The 22660-nt window shown below is 44.0% G+C and overlaps 1 protein-coding gene and 1 long non-coding RNA gene across 11 annotated transcripts in view; one reads left to right on the forward strand and one right to left on the reverse strand.

The window, feature by feature from the left end:
- Positions 1–1139: 1139 nt before the first annotated feature.
- Positions 1140–2156, reverse strand: LOC310843030. Its single transcript, XR_014563473.1, has 2 exons — positions 1543–2156; positions 1140–1448 (listed from the first exon to the last, which is right to left on the reverse strand). It is a non-coding gene; the product is annotated as an uncharacterized lncRNA (long non-coding RNA).
- A 95-nt stretch (positions 2157–2251) lies between these two features.
- The window catches only part of ARHGEF7 (Rho guanine nucleotide exchange factor 7), a 91616-nt gene continuing 71207 nt past the window's right edge, over positions 2252–22660 (forward strand). For 2 of the 10 annotated variants that reach the window (XM_083735258.1, XM_083735259.1), the window contains exons 1-2: positions 2329–2925; positions 16462–16548. In XM_083735258.1, the coding sequence (XP_083591384.1) occupies positions 2761–2925; positions 16462–16548 (252 nt within the window). In that variant the 5' untranslated portion in view covers positions 2329–2760. Of the gene's footprint in view, positions 2926–16168; positions 16373–16461; positions 16549–22660 lie in introns of those variants that run through there. The other 8 variants (XR_014563388.1, XM_083735256.1, XM_083735260.1 and 5 more) reach the window with 7 other exon arrangements.

Here is a 22660-nt window from a genome sequence, read left to right on the forward strand (position 1 = left end):
TAAAAATATGAACAGAGAAAAAACAAATGCACAAAGCCAATTCCCTGCTTCTTTTAAAAACGATTAACAAACCCTACATAAAACTATTATCTCTTACTTCTTATCATATGCATTGCTCTCCTTTTTCACATTCTCTCTCAGGATCATGTTATATGCCATGTTTTTATGTGCCTATTAAAACCATTTGACAGGTACACATAAAAATCAGAGTATGCACACACAAAAAATAACAATACCATTCATGTCTGAAAGACATGACACGACAGGAAAAAAGGAGGGGGAAAACAAGCTCAGGCACCAGTTCTTAAATTAATGTAATTTGTTGCAGTGGACATCTTGAATGAACAGTTGAAGGAGAAGAGTGCCTCTATTAAAGATTTCAGTATTAGCTCCACCAGTTTTTAATTGTGGAGGGGGAACCTTGTCACCTTTTAACAACCTTTTGATATTAAGCAAGTTTGGCAATCTTTGGTCTTCCCTTCATCCCTGGCCATTGACCATGTTTTCAGGGGCTGATGGGAGTTGTAGTCCAGCAACATCTGGAGTCAGTGGTTCCTCACATCTGGCACAAAGATAGGTGAAGGGTCCTGAGTTGCTTCACATTTCCCCCACTTCTTGCCAAACTTGTGTCTTGCTAAAAGCATTGCTGGCAGAATGCCAAAATGCAACAGAAAAAGGGTGGTGGGCAAAGAAAGAATATAGCTTCTCATAACAGCATACAAAAGAACTTGTGAAAAGTGTATGGTACAATCTAATTTATCCAACAACTATGACTAATCAGCAGGTGAAGCAAATAGAAATGCAGTCATCTTGGGTTACGTTGCCACAGAAGCTAAATGCAAAGAAAAAACATATTCTGGTTTCAAAATAGCTAATCAAGGTCTTTACTAGAAGGGTTTCCCGCGAACACCACACATTTGAACAAAGTGCCTCATTTGAATAAAGGGAAATGTCCACATTTTTATTAATTTTAACCAGCCATTTGCTTTTCTAATGTATTTTTTAGCCTTGAACAATATGATCCAAATGCTGTTAGGTGAGAGAGATTATTTGTGGCAGATTTAAGAATCCGTGACCCATATTAAAAATATGCAATGAGGATTTTTTGTCTCTCCCACTTTTCTCTTTTTTGGGGGGGGGAGCCATCACATCCTATTTTCAATAACTTCTATTCCTAGATCTGTGACCCAGATAAATATTCCTTTTGGCTGTTAAGTGTCTGCATTCCCTTGTCACCAAGAAAAGAAAAAATCCCTCCCTTTTAATTCATTGCACCATAAAACCGTTAACGTAGTCCTGCTATTTTGATTTGATGATCTCATCCTTTGGTGTGAACAAACCGACCCTCCGCCGGGGGGCGCGCAACGCTGCGACTCTTCATTCAAACGCCCGAAAGGGCAGCGCGTTGCTCTTCTAATTCGGTATCTTACAGACATCCGAAGCTGTTCCTGGAGAAGTGCAAAGCCCCGCCCCTCCATCAGTGTCAGAACGGCATCTCCCCCCTAACCCAGCCCGGAAGCTGCCCGGCTTAGGTCTTCTCACCTGCCCTCCCTGTCGTTGCGCACCTTGGCACGCATTTGTAGCGCGCGTGTAAAAGAAGGCTTGGCAGCTGCAGTAGCATCTTATCCTCCCCCCGGTTGCTGGCTTGTCCTCTTCTTTGTCAAGTGATTCAGTTTTTTAAAGCCTAATCTGAGAGATCCTGTTGCAACCGTTTTGGACTACACATTTAAAGGAGGAGCTCTGGTAATAACCACTTTCCTGGGAGTAAGTCCCATTCAACTAAGCAGCGCTTACTTCTGAGTAAGCATGCATAGGATTTTCAACTGGATTTTTTTTTTTAAAAAGCAGCCCTTCGCATACAGGAGACGGTATTTCTCACCGGGAGTTTAGAATTATGACCCAGATATTGCTCTTCAGAATCATCATGTACGCCTGCAATTTTATCTACATCTATTGTGTGCATGGTACGCATAGGGGCACAAAAGCCAAAAAGACAGGGATCGCATGTCCTAGAGCATTCGCGTGCAATCATGCGCGCGTGTGAATGCTTTTCTTATGCGTGCAGGTTTCACGCTGGATCGAACGTCTGCATTTGCAACAGGGACAGGCTTTGGAGCGCCGTCTAAAAAATAATAATCTGCAAGCCGTTTGCCTACAGAATTTCTAACGGGAAGCGGAGCGCGTGTATGCGCGCGCGCGCCACCCATGTGCCTTTCATGCAAAACGCCCGGGCGCGGAGGGGTGCTGAATTTGTGCAAGGTCTGTTTGCCGAGAGGGGGCCCGTCTCTTCTTCTCCCCCTCCTCCCGCTTCAATGATGTCATGGAGAGGCAGCAGGCGAAGGAGGGAGGGGGGAGGCAGAGAGGAAAAAGGAGGAGACACTGCAGGTTCATGTGTATATAATGAAAAGGCATTTGACAATCTGCCAAAACGCACGGGAGGGAGAAACTGGACCTACTGGATTTCGTAAAGCGAATCGTCATCATCTGCAACTACATGGGGAAGGAGGAGGGGGGAGCAGCGGCGGCGGCGGCGGCGGCAGAAGCAGCGATTCCAGACTCGGCAGCCTCCATGTGAAACCACAAGCAAAAATAAAGCTGGGAAGAAGGGGGAGGGTGGGGTGGTTGGGGGAAAATTAAGGGAGGAGATCACTGATATTAAAAAAAAAAATCCATCAGATCCAGTCCTCCTTCGTCGCAATTGCTTTCTCGCGCTGGCTCTTCGCTGGGATTAAAAACCGCCTCTTGGCAAGAGCAGCAGCCATGAATTCAGCTGAGCAAACCGTTACATGGCTGATTACTCTGGGGGTGCTGGAATCGCCCAAAAAGAGCATCTCGGATCCGGAGGGATTTTTGCAGGCGTCCCTGAAAGACGGGGTGGTGCTGTGCAGGCTGCTGGATCGCCTGCTGCCGGGGACCATCGATAAAGTAAGTGGCATTTATGTCCCTCTATTTCCCCTTTAAGCCTCCTCTTCTCCCTCCACCGCCCTCCTTCCCTCCCCCCCCCCCCATCACACGGGTAAGGCAAGCGGATTTTATACTTGGGTTTCACCACCAGAGTGCTCGCACAGCGCATGCAGCACACCATGCTGCCCTTTCCTTGCGTGCACAGTGGATCTGATAACCCACGAGTGCAGCAGACAAATAAAAATGCCCGGGCTGGGTGCTGAATAATGCAGCGGCCCCGGCTGCTTTTCCGATCCTCTTTGGCACAGGGCGCAACAGTCACCCAGGTAGCCAGAGGCTCCGCCGCCCTTGCCAGATAAAAGAGGCGCGCATGGGCGCAACCCGAAGAGGCTCCTTCCATTCCAGTCGATCTGTACATGCAAGGAAGTGAACCGATCGCATCTAAGCGCTTTTCCTTTGTCCAAGGAGTCTCCCCACCCTCGCAAGCGCAGGAAACGTGCGGCCTTTTCCTGGGGAATGCAGTTGCCTTCCTTCAGCCGACGGCGCGGACATCCCATCTAGCAAGCGAAAGGCGCCATTGTCAAAGAGGAAGGGGGTGGGAAATGGGTGGGGAGTGGGGTAAATATAGGAGCAGTGTTTGGAGCAGGGCTAAGCTGCTGCACTTTTCGATTTCCTCTTAAAGGGGCAGGAATCGTCGAACGTTTGCAGATCTTCCCTGAACGAAAATTAAGGGTAAAACGTTTCAAATCGCCCTGCGAGACCCACAGTGATTTACCATGGGAAGAATAAAACGTTTTTCAAAAAATCAGATAATGTATAAGAGAAAATCTGTTTTCCTTTTTATTTATTTAAGACATTAGCAATCTAAACTAAAAGCGTGCCTCTCCTTTTTTGCACAAGCACTGTTATTCATTGTTCTTACTGAGAAGTAATATTACTATAGCAGCTGTGGTCTGATAGGCATGCAGACAGAAGGTTACAGCTGAAATTAACAATCTGCTCTGGAATTTATGGATTGATGCAGTTTATAATTTTGCATGGGTGCTAAGGATCTGCTGAGGCCTTCACAGATCCAAAGGCCCATTTTGGGCCTGTTGGATGGGAGAATGGGTGTGACAGAAAGGACATACTCTCAGGCTACAGTCTTGCAATGGAACATACAAATTTCACAAAATATGGCTGATTAGAGAGATAGAAAGATAGACAATCTTGCATGAAGTCCTGCATGTAGACTTACAGTTCTAGCATGGGTGAGGTGCAGATCACATAATTCAAACTACTATAGTACTACTGTTGCTATTACTTAAAAATTCCCCTTATACTAAGAGATATCTCTGCTTGCTCATATTACAGTATGCTGACCTAGTTTTCGAAGGAGCGCTGGTGATTTATTGTGAGTGTTATTTTGAAGCCTTAAGTTTAGTGTCTTACTGCTTGACCCTTGGTAGATGAAACAGCATTTTAGCTGAAAACGAAGCACCTTAAAATTTTCTGTTGTGTGTTAAAAAAATTTGAATATGGTACTTGTCTTTTTCAAACATTGATTCAAAGCCAGAGAAAGCCCCCCCCTACCCCTGGTTTATTTTACAGGCAAAAAAAAAAAAAAAAAGGCCAGCTGCTTTATTTCAAGGTCTATAAACAATGTATTCAGATTGGCTTATTGTATTTTCTTATCTCTGGGTATAGTTTTGACTGTAGACTTTTCCAAACTTGGGAAAATCGGTGCCTGTTTGCTGATCCCACTCCACCCTTGTAAATTAATGTGAACTTTGACCTACATATTGGCTAAGTTTCGAGTTCATACTAGTTGTCTAGTTTATGTGTGGGTAGAGGGAGAAAGGGAAAGTTCAGCTTTTTTGCTCGTTACAGATGCATCAGTATAATGCACGAACCTGCGTGAACGCAACAAGGAAAAAAAATATTGCTCTGGCTGTAGTATTTTTGCCATAAGTTTTGGCACTATTCTACATAGGTTTGTGCATTCGGAATATTATTGGTACAGTGGTGTCCTCTAGAGGGTGTAGTGGTTGTTAGCGGTGGAGCTGAGAATCCCAGCTACATTTGCAGAGCATGTGGAATTTGAATTCCCACCTTCCTTTCTTCTAACCTTGGAGAAATTGGCAACACAGGGCTTGCTACTGGGTAATCCAAAACTATCGCTTTAAGCAAATCTTGTCCCGTGGGCAGTGTGACTTAGACCAGGTTGGCAGAATCACCTTTGATTTATTTTTTGGTATTAGAACCTTGCAAGATCCATCAAGTGGAGCCCAGGTGCAAAAGACATACACTTAGAATGAAATAATTCTGACCCCCCAAAAATGGCTGAGTACTGGAACTGCCATTCCACACACAAAAAACCCACTCCTCATTGCCCCTTCTCCCTGAGCAGTCTTAGCAGTATAATTTGGGGATGACAATTACTTTTGTGGTTGTCCTGTTTTTTGTTTTTTTTTTAAAGGAAGCCAGCTTTCCTTGCTCATCTGCTTCAAATTACCCAGAGATCTACCAGCAGATTCCAGTCTCCCTTTCACCCACTTCTAGGCTTAAAACACAGCAATGTCGTTTTCTCCATTCTGCGTATCAAGTTGCATTTGCACATTGCTGCGAACATTGGGGCGGAGACAGGGGTGTCTTCACCCGGTGCACGTGAACCTGTTTGATTTCTCCAGTCTTGCAACCTATTCAGGAAGCTGTCTTCTGCGCATGTACTGTGGCTGTTACGCATACACACCTCATCTTAATAGCAAGGTGAATGAGGCTGTTATGTACTGAGTTGAATAGGATCCAAAAAGCAGCAGTCTGATTGGTCCTAGAACAATAGGATTCAAAATGCAGCAGTCTGATTCGTCCTAGAACAATGCAGCAGTATGATTGGTCTGCAGGAGCCACCCAATCCAGCTCCAGGTGGAAGTGAATCCGCAACCTGATTGGCCCATGGGAGAATCCCGGAATTAGCCAATCACGTGTGGCCCATTGTGTAAATAATGTATATAAAGCAGATATTTTGGGGGAACTTTCATTCCTCACTACTATGATCTGAATAAAGAGCATGAAATCCACACTCGACTCCTAATATATTTCAGAGGCTTAAGATTTCCTTTCGGATTGACAAAACGCATCAAACAATAAGGCCTCTCAAGGAATTACAGGATAGCTCTGCACTGAGGCATAACGTCCTGTGTGTGCATGGATTCAAAAGCCAACCGTGGTAGCGCAGCCCTGGTTTAACCCCAGCACCACCATTCCTTTTAAATTTGCAGGGCAAAGGGATACGGAGAGGAGTCCTTGGGGCAGGGTGGGGCAGAGTGTGGAATGTGCTGTTTGCTTGCATTTGCAGCCAAGGGAGAAGGGAGTGTGGAAGGGGTCGTGGGGACATCCTGGGGAGAGTGCATCTTAGATGACAGGGCTGTTTGGGTTGGCAAGATATCTGGTGTTTTGGCATGTGGGAGGATTTTGGAGGGCAAGCAGTGGCACACAAGAAGAAAGCTTAGACTGTATGTGTGTGGCCGGAGGGCGAGGGGAGAGAAGGAATTGGGAGTTGCAGGGAGGTGCTAGAAACCAGATAAATTGGACGTTAGCTACTATCTGCTGCTGCCCTGAAACAGTGTGAATGGAATATGTGCAGTGTGGACACTATTGGATAGGGAATTGTTGGTGGGAACTTAAGCAACCGTTGGTTTGATTGGAAGCAATGGAGAATCTTGCAATTCCTAGAGAGCATCGTACTGCCTTGTGCTTTGAGAAACATGGTTTAAGGCTGAACTGCCAATGTAAACCCCCAGAGCAGTTTGTTTGAGTATGGTGCCTAGACCTCTGAATCACTGCTGCCGCATCCCTTCTACTGCTTGAAGGTATATGGTAGAAAATCTTTCCAAATCAGGAAAAAGTATCTTTCCAATTGTGGCCAGAACAAAGATGGCTCACTAGGGATGGAGATCAAACTAGAAGGAGATACAAGCTGCTTGTGGGATTCAAGTCAGCAAAGAGGGCTTCTCAGTTGGCTCATTTGCCTTTGCCAGTCAACAAGCCTAAGCACAACACGTTTTCTCAGGACTGCAGCAAGAGGGTTTGGAGTGGGCTTTGTTGTTGTGCGTTTGTAGTTCTTTTTGTAAACAATCTGCATGACACTGAAAAGCTGACTTAACATTGGCTGCCTTTGGACAATCCACTCCCAGCTTAATAAACTGAGAAATGAATGAGTGTTTTGCCTGCACACACAACCCCCTCGACTGAGCCATATGAACCAGGAAGGGAATTGACCATAGTTTACCATTTCATCCAAACTGGGAGACTAGAGTTACCAGCAAGTCATGATGTTAAGATGGCTTCAGATGGTGGTTGAATGTTTTGGGTTGTTATAAACTTGGGAACCATATGTTGCGTTTATACTCCCATTTACTGTGTACTCACTGAGTTTCAGTGTTGGGTTTTTAAGCCGTGTCCACACAACATTGTCCAAAATGCATATGTATCCTGTACTTTGCTGTGATATACCAATGTTTGATGTGTTGTTTCTCCAACCAGTGGTGTCACTTCACACCAATTGGAGTCCTTAAGTGGACCTTAATTTGTCTCTAGCTAAGGTATGAACACCTTTGCAAAGGATAAAAACATCCCTGTCATCGACAGACCCTGATGTATTTACAAACTGAAATTAATTGAAGCTGTGCAGAAGTGAATAGCTGGTGGGGAAAGAGCTGTGAAATGCACTGAAAAAACTGCTGTGCTCTGAGATGGTAATGTTTACCAAACCATGGTTTCCTGGTTTGAATATAATAGTAAACTATGGTTTTCCTCAGGCTTTCTGACTTTCATTCACTACTTGATACTGTCTATGAAAGCTCATGCTACAATAAACAAATTTAGATGTAATTTACACATTCAGGTACAAAGGTCTGCATTTTTTGGATGTATGATTTCTGCTAGCACAGAGACACGTAACAGAAAGTTGCATTATTGTCCTTTGCAATATGACGAGTGATTCCGCACCATTGAAAAGCAGCTTTCACTGAGATGGCCCTTTTCTAGGTGTGTATCTGTATGCACGGTGCAGAGAACCTGGCATAGAAAGAGACCTGAGTCTTTGATGTCAAAATATCAAGTAACATCCAAACTGGGTTGCTGAAATTCCACTATGCCCAGAGAGCGTGGCAACTGGTGAAAGTAGCCATTCTTTTATCATTTGGACCACCAAAAACAAAAAGGCTAGGTTGTGCTCAAGTAAGGAGCGAATAGAATTAGGAGTGTGCTGATAGAGACCTTGCTGAAATGTCGCCACACACACAGAACCCACCCCCAAACAGTTGCTAATGACCTTCCACATAAGCTGCGACTGCAAATGCATAACACGTTATTTTTACTTAACAGAATTTCTGCAATAAGAGCAAAGTTGGATTTAAATGGATGGAAAGAGTACAAACTGGCATTTTCATGGGATACGGATGATGGAAAGAGACTTGCGCACACGAGAATGGTTGATGAAAATCTCGGAATATGCAGAGATGGCAAAATTGATGGCACTGATGAAAGACACAAATTGCGAACCTTTTAAAGAAGACTGGAAACCCTTTCTAGTTTATATAAAAAAAGTTATTTCCCATATGCGAAGACCACAGTGGGGTTTGAGGTGTAAGAAAACTGCAGAATATATGAAGAAACATGTTAGAGAGAGGATGAATTTAGATAAGAGGGAACCTTAAAACACAGTTGTATGTGTTTTGGGTTATAAACATTGATGTTGGGTGTGAGCAGGAAGTCACTAGTTTTGATGAATTGGAATATAATTGTTGAGTAACAAATGTAACTGTATGGAAAAAAGAATAAAATAATATTAGAAAGAAAGAAAGAAAGAAAGAAACTTGCACACATGAGCAGCTGTGATTCCATAATAAACTTCCATCTGGAAGCCCCTTTTGATGACAGCTGACCAGCTCATTAATTACTATGATGTAAATACCCAGCAAGCTACCCTTACACAGGAATGTTGCAGCACTAATGGAGGTACTAATTAGAACCTGATGAGAAATAGTGCTTTCATGTGAAGTATACAGAAAAAAGTAACAACATGCAACATTTTCTGTATGTTAATCTTTTTACAATGCTGTATTGTGCATAACGTGTTTTATGTGGGTTTATTTTGGAGAAGACATTTATTTGGAATGGGGGGAGTAACATCATAGTCCTGTGATGTTAACTCAAAAGTAAGACTCACTGGGCATAATGGTGCTTCCTCCCAAGGTAACCGATTTGCAGCCAAAGGCAAGAATTACTTCTGGGTGCACAATTCTTAGGATCGTTCTGGGAATGACTCCTTATATTTATGTTGAGAACGTAAGAAGACCTTGTGCAGGGTCAAAACCAGAGGAGCCATCTAGTCCTGTATTTCCTTCTCGTATTGGCCCACCAGATGTGAGAAGCTCATGAACAGAGCGATACTCTCTGCACTTGTGATCTGCAGCAACTAGTATTCAGAGGCATATAGCTATAACTATCATGACTAGTAACTACTTAGTTTTATTTCACCACCACACTATTAAAAAACATGGATCCTTGTCCAACTCTTGCATTGCATGTGCAGAACATGGCATGTAAGGCTCACACTTTAATTATCGACCACATCTCTCTGTGTTTATGTTACCGTTGACATAATGTGTCATCCATATGCTGTGATACCATATTATGCATTTTCTTAACTGTTGCCTCCACACATTTTAGTTGTTGCTGAGAAACAGGGCATGAGAAGCAGGGCATGTGATAAGGGTCCACACATGTTATAGGATGAGAGGCATTGCACTCTTGCCTGTGCATATCAGTTTTAGAAGCATCCCTGTTTCAGTTTTCACATGGAGGCTCATCCTTTTTCAACCTATGTGTTTGTCCTCTCGCCTCTTCTCCTCTTCCCTTTCTCCTCTCCTCTTCAAAACTTGCACAAAAAGAAAATGCCAGTGGTGTAGGTCTGGGTACGATCCAGTTGTAGGTTATGATGAACTACCAGGAGGTGCAAGAGCTTACAGATACCTTGCACTCCAGATATTTTATTGTGCACTAGGGTCCCATCTCCCCGATGACCTGTTTATTGAACATTAATCCAGTTTTGCTTTCACAAAGCTTACATGGAGGTTAGATTATATCCGGTCTTTATTGAGCATTCATTATTTGTTTGTAGGGCCGCTATACAACAAGGAACATTTGTCTTGGTTTGCTTGTGGAATGTTGATATCTATTTCTATTAGTCTTTATTTTTCATCCCTATCACTTTTCATTTCCCTATCACTTTCCAAACTACGGAAAGGCTTATAAAAATGTATGTTTATTGTGCTGGGGCAACAGAGCCGTATATCCCACTCTTAACTATGTAAAACTTAAAATTCTGATATGCACTTGAATCTCACTCACAAAGCAGTCATAATCTGGAGGCACGTTTATTTATTTTTGAGGAGATTTGATTTGCATTTGAACTGTGTGTTTTTTTAATGCAAGCCGTATAAAGGCAAAAGGTGCAATATAAGTTTTAAAACAAACAAATCATGCATTTTTACTTTTAATTTCCCCCTTACATTTATACCCCATATTTCTTCCATCATAAACTGCAAGGTGGCATAGAAGGTTCTCTCATCTAAGCATGGATGAGACCCAGATGTATTTAACTTCAGCCACAGTAGGTTGTGGTTTAATGTGTCTTCAGGCTGTCACCGTCCAAAGTTGTCCTCTCTCATGGGAGAGTATTCAAGCTGTTTCAGACCTCATCACTGCCACTGCCACAACTTCATCGCTTGCATAAACTGGCTCTGGATGTGAGGACATCTCATGTGCTTGCCTTGCTTTTCAGCTTTGGAGACGGAACCTGGTGTTTTATAGATGTTGGAGAGGAACCATAAATGGGACAAGAATCAGACGGAAGTGCTTTGGGGGAAGGGAGGATTGGGGGACCAGCGTGTTAAGAAATATGGATGCTTTTTTCTGAGGAGATAATTGAGAACTGATAATGAGGCACAGACTATGGGACCAGGTTGCCTTGAACTGCTGAGCTAAGGACCAAGGCATCGCAAGCAGAGGACTTCATGGTGTAAGCTGCAGCTCTTTTCCTTCCCTGGCAATCCTAAAGACACCAGTGTGCAATTGTGACAGTTTTTCAGAGGCATTTTAGGTCTTTACACTGGGGCCTGAGGCATGGCCTGCATATTTACACACATATGGTCTCCTTCCCTGACAATACTCACTATGTGCAGCCTCCTGTGGAGATTTATATATGCCCCTGACAGGAATAATCTGTACAGGACAGCTGTGTTTGGTCTGTTTGAGGAATAACACTGCACATTAACTATTCGTTTAGAATGTTAATTCTCTGAAAACTGGCTGTGCAAACATTCCCTGAATGTGCATCAAATTAATTTTGACACCAGCTGTCCTGGTGGCTCAGGGAGTGGGGAACTGACATTTGCTCCTGAAGGTCTAGAGCTCCACTACAGAGCTGATGGCTCCAGATTCCATGTGCTAATTGACTTCTATTGTAGACCGCTTGGGAATCTCTTGTGTTGGCACAGCACTACATCTGGAGTCTCAGCCGGTGTAGGGGGCTACAGCAAATCTGTGCAACTCGTGACTCACCAAGCCCATGAGCAATGTATTGCAAGAGGCTCACCGACACTCCCTTTTTATGTTAGACCCAGGTAATGGCAAAAAAGGGGTTAACCCATCACGTGATGGGGTGCCACGGCCGGTGGGCTGCACTTACGTTAGTGTGTGGCACGTTGCTCAAGCCTGGATTGGGTTTAAGACACGGAAAACTCAGGTTCAGCTGTCCACAGACAGTTGTGAAGTTTGGTGGGTGGTCTTAGGCAAGTCGCTGTCTCTCGGTCTCAGCAAGGCTTGAGCTTGCTCAGCGGCAGACAGAGGTGTGGGGCTGGGCCCCATACCTGACCTCTGCCCAGCTGAGCCACTGCTGCAGAGTGGGCTGCACAATGGGAGTGGGGTGGCAGCCAGGTCAGCGTGGTGCAAGTGCGCCAGCGGAGCCAGTCTAGTCTCCTGCTGGTTCTTGCTCTGAGTTATTTGGCAGGAAGTTGGGTTACGAATAATTCATGCACACTAATGCGAAGTTCTTTTTTGTCAAAACAAAAAAATTCCTTCCAGTAGCACCTTAAAGACCAACTAAGGTAGTTCTTGGTATGAGCTTTCGTGTGCATGCACACTTCTTCAGATACAGGTGTATCTGAAGAAGTGTGCATGCACACGAAAGCTCATACCAAGAACTAACTTAGTTGGTCTTTAAGGTGCTACTGGAAGGAATTTTTTTGTTTTGACTATGGCAGACCAACACGTCTACCTATCTGTAACTGGTTCTTTTTTGTGTGTGTGTATAGGGGTTGTTAAGTTGGAACCCAGAAATACTGTTTATTGTGTGGTATGAAACAGCTGTAGACTGTGACTTATAGAAACTTCTCCAGACTTCCAAGACTCAGGACAGTGTTTGGATGAATATGTTTATATGGCAATGACCCAGCAATGACTCAGCATGAGTGTGGATTCTTTTTATAGCGGGACACTTAGTGACTGGTTCTGTGAACGCACCAATATATGATGAGGCTGTTGCTTACTACATGCAATTAATTTGGATAGGAGAAAACTTAACTATGAAGCGAACAGTCAAAGGACGGGTAAGCACACCCAAAAATGACAAACGATGATAATTTTGTGCCACAGCTAATGTGTTATGTGAGGTAGCACTCAAAATCAAGCTGTTGAAGCAGAAACTGCCCAGTTTTGAGGCTTTTGCCCACAACTGTGGGGCAAAAGATTTTTTAAAATAAATAAATAAATAAATAAATAAATAAATAATATAGTAGTCATGGAGATCTTTGGCCTACTATATTGGAGTTTGCTTTAAATGACTGAGTCACTTGTAAATCGACCCCACTGATCCCTGTGGGAGTATTCACAAGTAAGTGTGATAAGCTGTTCTTGCCATTATGAAGTTAATTTTGAATCCATGCACTATGAAGTCTTTCAGACAGTTAACAGATATAGAGCTCTGCCCTGCAATGAAGCCTCACCTCTTAGCTTGAGTGTCTTGCCAAGTGATACAGAACATGGTGCCACACATTAGGCAAAAATATGTAATAAAATGTCAAAGGATTGTATGGACTCTCTTCTAACGGATCAATTTTACCTCAGAAACATGTAGGGTAGTTCTCTTCGATCTCTTTTCATGTTGAATGCTGGCTATTTGTTTCTGTTCTTTTGTACCTATGTTTTAAATAACCAATAGAAAGACTTCTCGCGGCTGAAGTGTTACAGGCGCCCATGTTTCCTCCTGCATTATAAAGGTTGCTTATGTAACGCTTAATTTATCACACAGGTTTTAGTTCCAACTCATTTATTTTAAGGCAGCTTGAAGAACAATTTGGCAGTCTTCAGAAATGTTTGCAAAGTAGAAGTAAGAAAACTATTTTTGGATTTTTCAGTTGTTTCCCTTGAACTCTGGGATAGTTGGTTTTATATTCATTCACTTGCAGCCAACTCTGTGAGCGTCACAAGCCAAACTGTGAATTTCCCCACAAAAATGAGGTGTTTACGTGCTTGAGATTTTGTGCAGATACACAGAGCTGCTACTACCTACCTACCTACCTGAGTACTCATTTCCACTGCTTTAGGGCATGTAAAACTGCCTGTGAGGGAGTCCTCATAGCTCCATTAAAAATAAAATAAAATAGGGAAGGGGTTGGGGGGACAAACACAAGTATGCTCCCACCTTACTTCTCCTGTTTCTGCCAGAAGAAAGTAGTTTGACTGTATGCATGTACATACATTCAGATTCTTATTTTCCACATTCACTGGAAATTTGATTTTCAGACGTGTATTCAGTAGTTTCCTGGATAGCCCATCTGTGTGCTTTGTAGTGGAAGTGTTTAGTAGCCTAAGTTGAAACATACTGAAAATACTAACACTGAATGCATTTAGCCATAGGGATGGGGGGGGGCTGGACTGTATTCTGGGGGGGGGGGAATGAATTCCTATGCCCCACAAATAACCCAGAGATGCATTTTAAATAAAAGGACACATTCTACTCATGTAAAAACATGCTGATTCCCAGACCGTCCGCGACCCGGGTTTAGAAGGCGATTGGGCCGGATCTGGCCCCTGGGCCTTAGTTTGCCTACCCATGGTTTTAACAGTCATTCCTTTACCCCCAGGAAACCCTGGGAATTGTGGTCCTGTGAGGGTCTGGAGGCTAACAATTTATGCAAAAGCATTCTTGGTGTCTTCAGCAAACTATAACCCCCACTATATCATGGGGAGAAACCACAGAAATTACAGTGGCGTGAAACTGGTGCATGCTTATAGTGGGTGCATAGATAAGTAGTTCTGCATGCTCAGAGTCCTTTCCAGCTTTACAATTCTATGCTTCTGTGACTACTCTGGACTCTCTGTATGAGAGTTGAAGTTGTATTTTCTGTGGTTTAGGGGACCATGCCTGTGTCTGTTACTAGACCCATGGGCTGGCGGGAAGAAGTTGAAACGGGTTGATTCAAGGAGGCTCTCTCTATGTAGTACTGTATTTTTCTGTGCATAAGACTAGATTTCCCCCTGTTATGTACCGAAGTTCTCACCCTGGGCCAGCAGGGGGATACTGTAGATAGTTATGCAAATAAGGGATCAAAAGTGATGTTCAGTGATTGGATAGTTACAGAAAGTTGTTACAGTTACATTGTACTGGAGCTCTATATAAGTAGGCTGGCTGAACCCTTCTGTTCTGGCCTGTGAATAAACAAGAGTTGTTTGGAGAATCGCTGTGTCGTCTGATATGTTCACCCACAAGTTAACACCCCCCCTAAAAAATAATGTCAAAAATTAGGGAGCAGCTTATACTCTAGGCCATCTTCCCCCATTTTCTTAAATCTGAGTCCCCCCAAATAGGGGCAATCTTATACATGGGGGTGTCTTATAGATGGAAAAATACTGTACTTTGTTTTGCTGTTCATGTACAGTGGTAGCTTGGGTTACAAACGCTTCAGGTTACAAACACTTCAGGTTACAAACTCCGCTAACCCGGACGTAGTAACTCAGATTGCGAACTTTGCCCCAGGATGAGAACGGAAATCGTGTGGCGGTGGCAGCGGGAGGCCCCATTAGTGAAAGCGCGCCTCAGGTTAAGAACAGTTTCAGGTTAAGAACAGACCTCTGGAACGAATTAAGTTTGTAACCCGAGGTATCACTGTGTGTGGCATCAATGCAGTGAAATCACTGCTTCAAGGAGGGGCCCGTTTCTCTGGTTCAGCTTCTAGTGCTGCGAAATGATTTGCTTGCAGAAACTCTGTAAATGTGACACCAGCAGATTTTCCCACTTTCACTGTGTTTTGCACCATTATGCAAATTCAGCAGGTTCCTCATGAGAGAAACAAGTGGCTTCATCACTGACGTAGGCTACATTTAGCAGCTTGCAAGATTGGTATTTAAAAGTTAAGTAGGTTCCCCACCCCCCTACTGACTGTACAATGGAGCTTGGCTTGATTTCTCGAGTCTCCTGTAACCTATTTGTTCTGCAAGCACCGGTGCTGTGCTTTGTAGCACACCATGAAGTGAATGCCGTGTTGGATACTGTGGAATGCAGATGGTCCTATTGTGTGTGACAGCAGACTCGGGGCTTGCCCACACTGGGGCAAAATGTGGACCCCCATCCCAGTGTTGTCTCAGACCCTTCCTCCTTTAAATGCGGGGCATTTTGATCCTGACCTTTTCTGATTTTCCAAGCATCAAAGCCCTCTTCATTTCAAGGTGGAAAGGTCCAGGGGAAAACTGAGATGGGGAGGACATTGTGTGGATGCTCCTACATTAACAGGGAGATTGCCCCCCTGGGAAGACACATGTTGGAACAATGTGGACAGGCCATTGCAGAACGTTGCTGATGGGGAAAGCCTATGAAAGAAAGTCCGTCAGCCCTGCCTTGTATATTATTTTCCTGAAGGTGGCCACCAATTATTTCCAGCAGGCTCCCTGTGCCTTGGAAATAGTTAGCCCAAATCCAACAGGTGGATCTTTATTAACTAGTGACTTAAGGACAAGAGCTGAGCCCATTAGCAAAACTGCCCGCCAGAGAGAGCCCTTCCAGAAAGGCAAGATCCTGGCAACTCCGTTCTGCACACGCTGCTGCTGCTGCTGCGCTGATGGGGTGTTCTCTATATTGTCTGCTGTATTTGCATTAGCTAATAAGACACCACCTCTCTAGCCCTGCCCCTGCAGAGGGGGTGGCGCGGGCGGGAGGGAGGGAAGAGAAGGGGAAACCATCCCGGAGTGGGGGAACGAGGGACTTCCCTCGTCCCCCGTTCACACGCCATTTCCTGTCGGCGTGTTTACTTCCGGGCAAATCAAATCCAAAAGCTGCTTCCCAAGTGAAGCCTGGAGGGGAGAAAGTGCGGTGGGTGGGCGGGTGGAAGCGAGAGCCCGGAGCCCACGGAGGGCGAGCTAGTCCCGGGTGGGTGCTCCGCAGCCCCTGCTTCTCTCCACGGTCGCAACCCGCCACCGCGAAACTGACTTGAGCCGCTTCTGCTCTTCCTCTTGCAGGTTTATCCGGAGCCGCGCACCGAGAGCGAGTGCCTGAGCAATATCCGCGAGTTCCTCCGCGCCTGCGGCGCCACTCTCCGCCTGGAGGTGAGGGGGGGGGGAGAATTGTGCACGTGTGTGTTTGCAATATGTGTGTGTGTGTTTGCTTGCTTGCTTGCATGCATGTGTGTGTGTGTGTGTTATATGCACACACACGTGTCTATATGAGCATGTAATATGGGGTGAGGGCGGAGGGGGCTAAGGAGATTAGAGGGCGTGCTAAGGAATGAATTAAAAGTTAAGGGAGCAACTGTGCCGGACGGTTGGCAGCAAACAAACGCCTACCTGTTCCATCCTCTCTCTCTCTCCACACAGGCGTTTCTTTCTTCTCCTCCAGCGTAATGCCACGGTGGTGGTTCTTCTTACCCACACACCTATTTAGCACACTCGTGTCTGTGCAGCCACACTGTCCTTTTTTTGCATGCCTCCCCTTTTATATTGCCTTGCGAACGCTATATATCATTTTGTACGGGTAGCTGTTTTAACAGCCAGATATTGAACAAGCTTTCCCACCTCCTGTTAACTCTCATTGAAGGCCAGACCAGATGAAACACAGGAGGATTGTGAGTCTTCTCTCCTGGCATTTTTCCTTAAAAGCAGCCATGGAGAAGCCTGGATTTTATTGGAGTCATGGTGCAGGGGGAGTGAGGCTTTTACATTTCCCCGCTTTCACTGTTTAATACCTCTTTCCAGCTGCTATTAGCCCTGAAGTAGAAGACATCTCTGTTTTCTGCTGGGAGGTTATTAACTGCTTGTGAGAGTACTGTATTAGTTTTTTTGGGGGTAAGGGCAGTTAACTTCCATTCCCCCAATGTTGGTTCTTTGATCATAGTCAAAGCCCAAGCGCGCGTACACACACACACACACACACACACACACACACACACGGGTTTTTGTTTTTTTACTGTTAAGTGAACATGAAAATGTTGTGAGATTCAGTTCCACACCTCTTGTTTCTTGTCTCTTGTCTCATCTGGCCCCAAATCTAGCCTTGTTTTTCAAAGAGATCTATTGTTTTCTACTGTGTTTGTCTTCACACTGATTTTATTTGGATTCTCCCAAATTTTATATATATATGAAAGAGTCATCCCTTTCAAATAGCCTGATTAATATCATTATGTAATGCAAACATATTAAAATATACAGTCTCTAGTTTCATAAAACTGAACCCATGCCCTCCCATGAAGTACTGTATATTGAGGTTTTTTTGTTTTGTAGTGAACAAACCGTAGGTCATCTCAGAATCAGATTTTTAATGCCACATCTGCACGATATATTGAAAGCGCTATTATGCAACTAGGCTTCAGCCAAAGAATCCTTGGAAACTGTGTTTAAGTGTACAGTGAGTTGTTAGGAGACCCCAGAGCTACGATACTCAGAGTGGTTTAACTGGTTGTCCCTTTTCCCTGGGAACTCTGGGAATTGTAGCTGAGTGAAGGGAATAGGAGCCTCATAGCAACTCCTAACTCTCTTGACAAACTACAGTTCTCCGGAATCTTTGGGGAAGCCATGCCTGTTTAATGTAGTGTTATACTACTTCAAAATGAAGGTGATAGCTAATGTGTTCATGCCTCCTCAGAGTTGGTGGATTTCTGCTCAGCATGACCAAAAAAAATCCTAACACTGGAGGCAGAAAGAGGGTTTTCTTGCGTATCCCTGGGCTATGGAGCAAGGAGAAACAGCTTGTTCTGGTTCTACCTGCTCAAACACTTTGAACGATGAGAAATTTACCCTACTTGTAGAAGGAACATCATGGGTGATCATGTCCAACCATTTAAGGAATCCTACCCAAAGCTGTTAGGGACGCAGGTGGCGCTGTGAGTAAAAGCCTCAGCACCTAGGGCTTGCCGATCAAAAGGTCGGCGGTTCGAATCCCTGTGGCGGGGTGCGCTCCCGTTGCTCGGTCCCAGCGCCTGCCAACCTAGCAGTTCGAAAGCACCCTTGGGTGCAAGTAGATAAATAGGGACCGCTTTCTAGCGGGAAGGTAAACGGCGTTTCCGTGTGCAGCTCTGGCGCGCCAGAGCAGCGATGTCACGCTGGCCACGTGACCCGGAAGTGTCTTCGGACAGCGCTGGCCCCTGGCCTCTTGAGTGAGATGGGCGCACAACCCCAGAGTCTGGCAAGACTGGCCCGTACGGGCAGGGGTACCTTTACCTTTTACCTTTACCCAAAGCTGTTGCTGTCAAAGGCATTCATCCTGTCTACCTAAAGCAGTCCCTGGATATATGGCTGGAAGTGACACTAAATCATCAAGTCAACCCTCCTTCCTCAAGGACAGCACCTAAACAAATCTTAATCAACGGTGATCTAACTTGATATTTAAGACCTCTGTTGACAGAGGATGCACAGCAAGGTTCCATCTTTTTATGTCTCATATACAGTAGACAAATAATATAATCTCAACGCATTTGAATACTTCTATTAGATTCTGAGGCTGGGACGTGATGGCTATTCTAGGCCTTTCTTGCCTTAAATTTTTCGTTTGTTTGTTGATGACCCTCGGGATCCCTTCCAACTCTGTGATTCCAGGATTTCAGCCCTTTTCCGTAATGAGATAACTAGAGGAAATGTGTAGGTGATAATCAAAGCTAAATGCTCTGTAAAAAGTAGACTTCTTCAGTTTTGACTGCTAGGTGACACTTTCTCTACGGGACTAGTTGGTTTCTACATTTTTTCCTCATTCATTCAGACCCTTGGTTGTCTTGGTTTTGGTTTCCTTATGACTTCTTTGTTATAAGGAGTACAGTTTAGAACGGGACAAGTATCTTCTGAGTCTTCTGTGTATAATTCTCTTGTTACATCCAAGTATGGTGTTTTCTTCCTTTTGACAGTGTCGCTACATTGCTGAGTCAGAGTCAATTAGTTAATGATGAACTCCCCCTTTACTTTCTTTCTACACAGCTATTTAAATTAGTCCCCCCCCCCCCAAGCTTGCTAACTTTCCCTTGGGTTAGTGAATCTAACTTTAAAGGGCCTTGTAGATTTAACACTTGATAACTTTAATACCTAGCAAATTTATAGTCTTTCCTTTTAATGAGTAATTGATTATAACATAGAGACCTAGATTTTGGTCCCATGATCAATCACACACCTACCTTGCTTCATTTTTGTCTGTGAACCCTGTGTGGGACTACAGTTATGGCAGACTTGTTGAAACAAGCTTGTGAACTACAGTAGAAATGTGAGACAATTGAACTTCTGGCTTTGTTTACCCAAGGTAAAGCCCCACCCATGTTTCTTATCTTTCGGAGGGGAAAGGCAGAAAGAATAAGAGTTTTATAAAATGACTTAGCTTTATTTAGGTGGGGTGCAGGGGGTGGAATTCACAGGGCCATCTGAGGAACAGTTGTGATTGACTACCTTGTGTTGAAACTTCTTGATTATTGGCCATAAACAATATGCAATTTACTATATTAAGTGGTCAGTGCTGTTTGAATTCATTTGTCAAGTTGTTTGTCATCTTGCCTGCACTTGCCTTTCTGTTATGACATGGAACTTAAAAATTGTTAATTGGAAACGTATTTTAAAAATTGAATGGGCATTACGTATAATAACAGGAACAAAGTCTGCCAAAATTGTGGGAAAGTTCAAGATTATATGACTCACTTTTTTGGGGGGGAGTTGAGGGGAGACTTCTGTATTTTCACGGTTTGGGGAAAATTGGAAATATTTTGAACCCAGGCACAAATTGTGAACAAGATAACAACTAGATAGTTTAAGAGAATGCTGGATAGGAAAAAACCCAGCTGTACCCTATTGCATCATATATTGTACTTGACCTGCAGGTTTTTTGGGGGCCATTTTCTGTTCTAAATAATATTTCTGAGCTTTTCAGCACATTTCAGATATCCCTGGCCTTACTGTTCTGTCTTGGGAAAAGCATAGGAACATATCTACACTGCAAACCTATAAATCTCACGTTTACTGTAGGGAATTGTGGGAATGGTTGGTAGACAAACGTGCTTAGAATTATCTGTTGTAGAACTATAGTTCCCTGGAAACATGGAATAACTATTAAAATCAGTTCCAGTTACAGATAGGTAGCCGTGTTGGTCTGCCATAGTCAAAACAAAAAAAATTCCTTCCAGTAGCACCTTAAAGACCAACTACGTTAGTTCTTGGTATGAGCTTTCGTGTGCATGCACACTTCTTCAGATTCGGGTATCTGAAGAAGTGTGCATGCACACGAAAGCTCATACCAAGAACTAACTTAGTTGGTCTTTAAGGTGCTACTGGAAGGAAATTTTTTTTGTATTAAAATCAGTGTTAGCTGTGGTCTAAACCACTGAGCCTCTGGGGCTTGCCGATCAGAAGGTTGGCAGTTTGAATCCCTGCAATGGGGTGAGCTCCCGTTGCTAGGTCCCAGCTCCTGCCAACGTAGCAGTTCGAAAGCATGACAAAAAGGGCAAGTAGATAAATAGGTACCAGTCTGGCAGGAATGTAAACGGCGTTTCCGTGCGCTGCTCTGGTTTTGGTGTTCCGCTGTGCCAGAAGCAGCTTAGTCATGCTGGCCACATGACCCGGAAAAAACTGTCTGTGGACAAACGCCGTCTCCCTCGGCCTGTAAAGCGAGATGAGCGATTGGACTGCCAGTCCAGTCGTCTGCGATTGGACTTAACCAGGGGTCCTTTACCTTTAATTCTCATTTAGGGGCAGGTGTGTCTTTGGGCTGTGCTACTGGGCTGTAAATGGGAAGTCACAAAATTAAATGTTCTTCCATAATAATGCATAAATAAAATTCCTCTTCTTAGAGAAATAGATTTCAAGGGAGAGGGTTCTAGCATAGTCTTATTTCTTACACCTGCTTTTCTATATGCAGAGATTATTGATTTCTTTTGCATGGAGGACCTTTTAGTCCTCTGTAGCCACTAGTGATACAATCCAGGCAGAGGCTTACTGTTTTGTGTAGACTCTCAGGCCCTCACGATGTTGCTGTGTTTTCCAAATAAACGTGCATAGGATTAGGCTGCCACTGGGTTATAGCTTTCTGTCCCATTTATACTTTTATATCTACTTACACAGTTCTGGGCCAGGAGAAATTGAATTCTTGACAGGAGACGGGGAGCAGAGGAAGAAGAGAGGACAGCAAAAGTATTGAACTCTCATTTTGGTAGAGACTTGAAAGCATTCCTTTACTAAAGAAGAGATGGTCGGGCGATATGTGTGTAACCTATCACTGCACAGGTTTCTGGAAGGGAAGAAGTTTGCTTGAGAGTCAAAACTCTGTATTCTTATTTCTGTAGATGAAAAAAAATGGTGTGTTACAGAGTTTTCTGCATCTAGGCATATCAGAAGTGTTTGGCTTGGTTTCTTGAGAACATGGTTTATTACCTTGAAAAACAATAGTACTTTAAATACCAGATAATGGTGAGAAGAGACTCAGAGCCATTTAGGCTGATTTTCTGTAGACTGCAAGTTGCTGGCTTCCATTTTACAGCTGTCACAAATCCAAATGGCGCCAAGTACATGATCAGCAGGGTATGTGGTACTGATAACTGATCAGTATCTCAGAACATCAACTTGTGCCAGCGTTTGCCATTTTTAAAAAGTGCTTGGGTGAACTAGTCTTCAGTACAATTGCATTTTACAAACATTTAATTTGCACGATTCGAACCATATGCAGTTGAAGGCTGGTTGACTGAAATTTTGCAAGTTAAATGCAAGGAAGATAGAACGCTTTTAAGCTCTTTCTGCACTGAGTTTTGCCTGCATGAAAATAACTTTTAGCGCTCTGATTTGCTTGGGGGGTGGGGGCAAGGCACACACAGATTTGGCACACTGGTGCAAGATCTCACAGGGCTGTCCAGTTCCTGCGAGGTCTCATGCAAACATCCCTACCCTTCCAGAGTTGGCGTGCTGAGTGAGCCTTGCCTGGCAAGCAAGGGAGACAGCTTAAAAGCTCTTTCTGCACAGGGAAAACCCAGTGGAACAATAAGTTTATAAACATTCTTACTGGCTAGCTTGCTGCTTTTTCTTCAAATCCCTCTCTGCAGACTCAGAAAGGCAAACACCCACAGAAAGAATGCATGGTTCTGATTGGCTTAGGGTGGGCTGATTGACTTAGGTTGGGGAAACTGAGTCTGTACCCTATGGAAGCCATTTCTGTGGGATAGAGAATTGCAGGAGACTGGGTGGGGCCTGCTGGTAGTGATTATTCTGA

This window comes from Podarcis gaigeae (assembly GCF_964106915.1).
Source record: "Podarcis gaigeae genome assembly, chromosome: 4".
NCBI lineage: Eukaryota > Metazoa > Chordata > Lepidosauria > Squamata > Lacertidae > Podarcis > Podarcis gaigeae.